Source organism: Melozone crissalis, unplaced genomic scaffold (assembly GCF_028551555.1).
Source record: "Melozone crissalis strain CALT ecotype California unplaced genomic scaffold, PUWL_Pcris_2 ptg000005l_1, whole genome shotgun sequence".
Classification (NCBI taxonomy): domain Eukaryota; kingdom Metazoa; phylum Chordata; class Aves; order Passeriformes; family Passerellidae; genus Melozone; species Melozone crissalis.
The window spans coordinates 45,880,468-45,888,090 of record NW_026535783.1 but is presented as its reverse complement, the minus strand read 5'-3'; the positions used below and the strand labels follow the sequence as shown (position 1 = coordinate 45,888,090).

Here is a 7,623-nt window from a genome sequence, read left to right as displayed (position 1 = left end):
GTGTGTCAGGACTGTTAACTGACAGTCAGGAGATTTTGTGCAGTTGGAGTGCAGTGTGTGCAGAGTTGAGTGCTTGCCAGATTCAGTCTTAGATATATAGAAAAGTACAGCATAATAAAGTAGTTAATTAGCCTTCTGATATCAGTGGAGTCAGATGCATCGTTTCTCTCTCTCTTTGTCGGAGTTCACTGGATCCCACAATAGGGACTCAGAGGAGAAGGCTGGTGACACCACAGACCACCTCGTGTCACACTCAGCAATGACAGATGGGATAAGAAGGAGAAAGAGCAGGGTATTAGGAGTTAAGGTGCTTGTCTTCCTAAGCAATCTTTAAACATGACAAGGCTCTGGTTTTGTAGAAATGGATAAATGCACAGATGCCTGTCAATTTTATGTACTCAAATACTTCCTCATTTTGCTTTGTGTGCACAACTTTTGTTCATAACTAAATTTTACCGTTTTAACTAAATTGTTGTTTTTTAGATGCCCATTTTCCCACTTTCAACCTTCTTTCTTTGTTCTCCACTTCCTTGTGACAGAGTGACCAAAGGAATGTGTGGCGCCCAGCTGCCCAACAGGGCTAGCCCACAACAGCTCTGTAATTCCAGATTTGCCTGGCAGTTAATTCGCAGGAATTACCCGATGCAGAAAAATACAGAGATCCAAGCGTACGCCAGATTCGCGGCGTAAACGAAGCTTTCTTTCCTTGCCTAGTCTCGCCCAGTATTTGTATCGACCGCCAGTATTAATCTGTATCTTTGGGGCAGGGTTACATGTAGGTCTGTCAGTGTAGGGTTACATGTAGCTTTATGTCCTGGGAAGCGCTGTTCCCGGCTGCCCACGGACGCCGGGGGCTGCCCGGCCGCCAGTTCCGGGCGCAGGGCCCTCACAGCCCTCAGCGCCGCGCGCGCCGCCATGGAGACGCCAACGGCCGCCTCCCCTCCCCCCGCGGGCCTCGCGCCGGCCGGGCACAACGCGCGGGGCGGAGCGGGCGGGGCCGGGGCGCGCGGCGGGAGGGGGCGTGGTGGTGCCGCGTGCCCGCCTCGCTGCCCCCCGTCCCCGCTCCCGCCCCGCCGTGTTGTCTGCACGGCCGAGGCCGGGCGCTCTCGCGAGATCGGCGTTGGCGCCGTGACCTCCATGTGAGCGCGGCGGCGCTCCCCGGTAAACAGTGCCCGGGCCGGGCGATGGCTTCCGGCGCATCCCCGTAGCCCAGCCCGCCGCCGGCCCGCCGGCACCCGTCGCGATCTGCGCTGCCTCGTCAGGATCGGGGAGCGCCGTGGGATCTGCTCGGCTCCCTTTCCTTCTCCCGCACCCCGCCGAGCGGGACGGACGGCCCGGATTGCGGGCAGAAGGGTCGCGCCCGCTGCGCGGGGTTTGAAATTCCTGCCCCGTCGGGCCAAACAAAGAGCGGGGTAGCGTCCAGACCGCTCTCCGGAACCTCCCACGCCGTGGACGCTCACCCGCGGAGCGGACCCCGTTCCCACCCCTTGTCTGTGTCTCCCATCCTTCGCCCGCGGCCGGCCGAGCGGGCGGCAGGGCGCGCACCATGTGGATCCAGGTCCGCACCATCGACGGTACGGAGACCCAGACCATCGACGACCTGAGCCGCCTCACCAAGATCGAGTGCTTGCGGGAGAAGATCGAGGAGACCTTCCGCGTGAGCCCCGACCGCCAGCGGCTCTTCTACCGGGGCAAGCAGGTGAGGCGGGAGCTCCCCTATGCAGGCGGACCCTCGGGGGTCTCCCCTAATCCCAGGCCCGGCTCTTTGTGCGGTTCGGGGGTCCCTGTCTCCACCCATGTGCTGTTCTGTGAGCTCCCGCTTTTGTTTACTCCTGCGTCTGGGAGGAGGGGAGGGCAGCGGGGAGCCCACCCTGACAGAATGCTCCAGGACCCCCGTTTTCCCGATGAAGTAAAAACCGCAGTAAAACCCTTCACGGGGTCCTGGTGACATCCTTTTGTGTGTTTGTTTTCCCACCTGAGCGGCGAGAGGCTCCTCCCTCGGCTCCCGCCTTCATCTTGCCCAAGTGACAGTAGCCGGAGGGATGCGGGGGGATGGAGGGAGCTACCCCGCTCTCCTCCGCCCCGCCGCATCCAGGCCGGGCAGGGCGGGAAGCGGGCCGACAGCGAGCGGTTTCCCGGGAAAACGCCACCCCGGCTCCGCACGTGGCGGGGCCGGGAGAGGAGGCGGCGCGGGGTTAATTTGCTCGGGCAGAAGTTGTGATGCCGCGGTGTCCTGGACTTGTGAGTCCCGGCATGTCCCGGGCGGGATAAGGGCGATTGCTTGTAGTCCAGCGAGGTGCTTCGTCCCCACCACGGGAAGCCGCTATGGCAGGGGTGACTGGCTGGAAGTCTTCCATGAGGTGGAACCTCCCCTCCCCGGGGGTGATGGTAAGATTTTGTTCGGAGTATGTCGCCTCAGGCTGTAACTTCGCTGATGGGTGTAACCTTTGAAGCCGCGTTGCGTAAACTGCGAGGTGTGCGCAGTGTTCGAGTAGTGAAAGTGAAGCATAGCTATTACCTGACGCGGAAGGCACCGAGTGTGTGGTACGTTCGGGGAAAGTGACTCCGAAGATGCATCTTCTTACAGCAGATGAGTTTTGAGAATGCACAGCAGTGAGATTTCTGCCTCAAAAGAGATAAAGTGTTTATCTTTACAAACACGTAGAGAAAACTTTAAAAAGAGAAATTTAACTGTTAACCAGGAGGCAAGCATTAGTGGCTAGTATTTTGAACCAGTAGCAAATGACTAGATTTTTGTGTTCTACAGATTGGTGACAGTCAGCATTTGTGAGGGCTGGTCTCTAAGGATCGTTGTGTACATATATGTGTTTTTCTGAAGGGGCCAAATCAAGGAACATGAGTCTTGGAGTTGTATAACTTAGCTTTGTTCTGTACTAGCACACTTCTTTGGGTACAGATGTTTATGTGGGGCAAACCCGAGGTTTTTACCCTAAATTCTTTATCTGAGAAGCAGGGAAGATGGACCTGTAATGAGTTGTGCTTTCCTGTGTAATCTGACAGTGGCCAGTCCAAATAGCGTGAACATTTTAGTTAACAAATGTCTTGCTTGAGAAAATGGGATAGTGAAATATTATAGCTGTAGTTGCCTACATGAGCAGCATGTGTGAGTTTGGTATTTAGTATATCAAGTTTAGGGCACAGTTGGAATCATGTTAGTGAAGAGTTAGGGAACTGGGTTTTTATAGTTTCACTCCCCATAAATGTTAATTTTCGTGTAATTACCATGATTAATTCAGAAGTTTCCTTCTTTATTATGGGTTGCTTTTCTGTTTCCATGGTGCTCATAAGAAAAAAGATCAGAAGGGTTGCTCTTGCACAAGTAAAACTAGATGTTGAGAACATGAAGCTAAATAACTTAATTCTTTTAGGGCTGTGATAAAATAAAACAATATTCACTTTATTATTAAGAATAAAAAAAGGTCACTTTAGTTAAATGTAAGGTGAACAGAAAGGAGTATACTGAGGTGAAAACTTAAACACCGCCTGAAGATTGCTGTATGTGTTGTTAAAAATATTATCTAGGTGAAATCCTTTTCTTATTTTATCTGTTTAGAGCTCAGTATGGTTAAATCTGTACAGTCTGCTAGTAGAACCATGATCCTGCTACTGAATGCTGCTTACTGTAGTCTACCTGGGAACTTCTAGAAATCCTTGGATCTTACAAGTGGTAGGAAGCCTGTCTAAGTAATGTCCTCCTAAAAATGGGAGGTATATGAGGTTATAAGGATGTAGAAACCTAAGTGAGTCATTGTTTGTGGGCTGAATTTCAACAGCATCATGTTCTTAGCTTGCAGTAGAGAACAGTTTCAACTAAGATTTTGAGCTGGGGCCATAATTTTGCAGGAGTCTCTGTATCCAGTTAATATGCTATTCTGTAGTTTGCTGTTGTCTGATCTTCAAAGGCAAGTGTAAGAACTTAAGTGGTCAGTACTTCTCGTGTCTGTTTTTAAGGGTTAAAATACCCTAGAACTACTGGAGGAAACCTAGTGTTGTCATTAATGTAGTACTTTGTATTTCTGTTGTGTTCTGGTTTTTTTTCTTGTAAATGCCAGGAATAGCACTACTTTGTTGAATAGATTGGCATCTTTTACTGTCAGAAGGACCTACCATTCACACGACCCAGACAGTGTTACTCCATAAAGTGTACAGGACATCCTGTGCTCTCTGGGGCTCCACATTTCTGCCAAGCTGAATGACTCTACTAGCCACAGAAGTAAAGGCATATTCTAGATTGAGGTGGAACTTTGCCTGAAAGTTTTTTTATTCTTAACTGTGCAGTTAGCCAGAGAAGTGTACTGAATGTAGAAACCTGCAGTGATGTCTCTTACTCTCCCTCTTGAAGATGGTGGATCATTATCTGTAAGGATTTTCCTATAGCGCCACAAATATTTCCTTATGCTGGAATAAAACATATTTTAACCTTGCCCCACTACAGACTATTCACATCTAATATTTTTCTGTGTTATGTGTTAACTTTGAGTAAACTTGTCCTTAGAGAAATTCAGAAAAGCAAGACAACAATCTGATTTCCAGCAGTATGTTCTTTCTCCTAATTGGAAAGCATGTGAAGCTGTTCTAGAGAATAGAAATTCTTAGTTTACTCATGAAAGTGAAGGAGATATCTTTCCATTTTGACCTATGAGAGCAGATTTTCTGTAGAGCCAATTTACAGTCATTGTGGGATTTCTAGTTTCTTTCAGTTACAATACTGGAAAAATAGAACAGTAAAAGTACATGGAACTTTTAATTTGAAAATGCACCAGAGAGCTTGAGGTTTTCTATAATACTGTAAGAGTATTAGTACCTACTTATGTTTTGCATATAACTAAACATGCACACTCTTGTATTTCAGCAATATCTACTGTTTGTGGAAGATAAGAACTAATGTCTTTTGTTGGCTTCTCTCATCATCCCATCCCACCCTGTTGGAATTTGAATTTGGTGAAAATTTGTAAACGACTACTGTTAAAAAACCCCATTATCTCAGTATCTTTTCCATAGTGCTTATCAGAACAGGGGAAAAAGACATTGGAGCCCAAAGGCTTCTTTGCCGATATTTGTAGGAGCCAGTGACTGAAACAACTTTTGAAGTCATTAATCTTGTTGGTGAGGAAATCACTCCTAAGCTGTTTCATGGGGGACTGAAGTCAGCAGGAGGAGATGAGAATATTGAAGCTGTTTATTCACTTGAGGTGAAAATTGCTGCAAATCAGGCCTACTTCACTAGAAGAAATTCAGCTCTGCTTTTGTGCACAAAGTATGGTGGTATGCATTGTGTTACTTAACCATGCAAGTTGAATATTTAAAGTCTAGTTTGTCAGACTAGTTTGTCCAAGTATTTGAGTTTTGTTTCTGTAAAATTTAACTGAAACAATAGAGGGGTAAGAGGAGTGGAGGAGCTTTAGCTTTGCATGAGAACATGCTTGTGGTAAAGTAGCTTCAGTAAAACACACAGTTAAAAATCTGGCAATAGGACATGCCTTTATTATACGAGAGCTCTAGCTTCTGGGTAACCTGGGCTGGCACATGAATAGTGGGTGGAATCTCGTGTGAGCTGAGGCTTCCAAACTTCAGGTTTGTATACTGTATGTTTAAGTTCTTATTAATACTTACAACTTGGGTGAATTTCCCAAAAGCTTGAAAAGCAATACTTGAGAAGTCTTTCCCTCAAGAATGAGAGTGCTAAGCCTATTCATAGAACAATTGAGTTTTTTAGCACAGACTCTTCCCAGCTTTATTTTGCTTGGAAAATTGTAAATATTTTCAGCTGAAGCTGTCCAAACCCCATCTGCTTCAGGCAGAAATCTGGGGTGAGAAATCTTCAGCTGGAGCAGTGAAGTTTTTTTGTTTTAGAGAAACAGTTTGAAGAAACCTTAGAAGGGAAGTAATTGCCATTCTTTGATGAAGCTGGTAACGAGTAGCTCTGTAGCATGAGGAGAGTCATGTGGAGTCTTCAGGTCAGATATGATCAGACTGCATGCCAAAATTCCCAACATAGTGAATTAATGGTGTATACTCAAAACTTACCTGATAGTAGGTTTGTTGGGCTTGTGAGTGCGTTTTTATTAAATGATTGCAGAAGTTTACTAAAATTATCTTTTAAATTGTTAAATTGTTTCTGTAAAGCTACTAATGCAATTTACCGTTCTTGGATCTGATTATCTTTATTATTTAAAGCACCTAAACAAACTGAAGGCAAAGCAAAGAAACATAGGTGAAAACAGTATACCTTATACTGTTTTGTATGTCTTATTTAAGTGTTAGGAACCTGAAAGAGCCTTATGTAACCTCTAAGAAATTGCAGCCAACTTTAGGGCGGTATTTTATGGCATGTATATTTACTCCCAGAATCACAGAATATGCTGAGTTGGAAGGGGCACACAGGTATCATCGAATCCAACTCTTCATCCTGTGCAGGACATCCTCAAAAGTCACACTGCACACCTGAGCCACACATTCATGTAATTAAGTTAGGATAGTTCAGTACATGTACTTTTTAAAATTAGTCTGGAAGCTCTCAGAAAAGGAATATTTTTTTATATTATAAAGAACTCCACAAACCCTTAGATGCAGAATGCAAGGCCTAGATGGACACTAGATTACGATGATTTTCCATGGTAATATGTAATCAAATGTTAATATCAACACAGATAGTTATGAGAGGATTCTATCTTTCAAAGCTATTAATTAAATCTCTGTTCTTAATGATTTAACTGTAAAATTATGTAAAAATGCACTTTGTTATTGGGTTTTTTTTGATGTGGTTTTTAGATTTTTGTTGTTGACTATGGAAGCTTGAGATAATAACCAGTTCTTCATTACAGGTGTCCTCACAAGCTGCAGATAGCCCCTTGCTCTCGCTGGCACCACTGTTGCTGAACTTCAGTTGCCTTTGCTATAGAAGCCCATACCATCATACAGGAGGTACTTGACCCTTCTCATCTAATCAGCGCAGGGATGGATGATTCTTTCCATGCTGCTGAGGATCTCTATGCAGCTATATATTTTGACATGCTTGCTTTTTTTTTTTTTTGTATTTTTTAAGGACAGTATCAAATAACATCCAAGAGCATCCAGAAGGCAAGAAGGCACCATGAACTTCTATTTACTTAATTATTAGAAGGCTCCTTAGAATGGCAGAAGAAGAGAAACCTTGCTGCTCTAACTTCCAACTAGAAGTTAATGAGCAAATGTTCCTTTAATAGGACTTAGAGTTTCATCCAAGAAGAAACAAGCATATCTAAACTAACATTTTTTTTCTGTATCTCAGTAACAAAGGAATAAATAATCTTCAAAACATAGTCTGCTTTATAAAAAAATTAATTTGGAAGAGGTGCAGACTTGAATCCTTTGAAGCGATTAGTTCAGACTGAGCATAGCTGCATTTACCGTGATTTTCTGATAAAGTCAGGAAGTCTTGCAGCTCTTGACTTTCTGCTGTTTTTGTGTCGGTACTAATTTTGTACACTGGAATCTGTTTTGGATTGTATTTATTTCAGACCAAAAGGTAAAATACCTTGGTACCACCCAAACACTCTGCAAATAGTTTTGTAGAAAAGGTGTTAAACCCTCTCATTTGTTGGAGAATGTAGGCTTTTGTTC

At 44.9% G+C, this 7,623-nt stretch overlaps 1 protein-coding gene across 2 annotated transcripts in view; it reads left to right on the top strand.

Annotated features, from left to right (window-relative positions):
* The first annotated feature begins 1,171 nt into the window (after positions 1-1,171).
* UHRF2 (ubiquitin like with PHD and ring finger domains 2) overlaps positions 1,172-7,623 on the top strand; it is an 81,619-nt gene continuing 75,167 nt past the window's right edge. Inside the window, exon 1 of one of the 2 annotated variants that reach the window (XM_054282336.1) lies at positions 1,172-1,699. In XM_054282336.1, coding sequence (XP_054138311.1) covers positions 1,547-1,699 — 153 coding nt within the window. In that variant the 5' untranslated portion in view covers positions 1,172-1,546. The remainder of the gene's footprint in view (positions 1,700-7,623) is intronic. The other variant, XM_054282327.1, reaches the window with a different exon arrangement.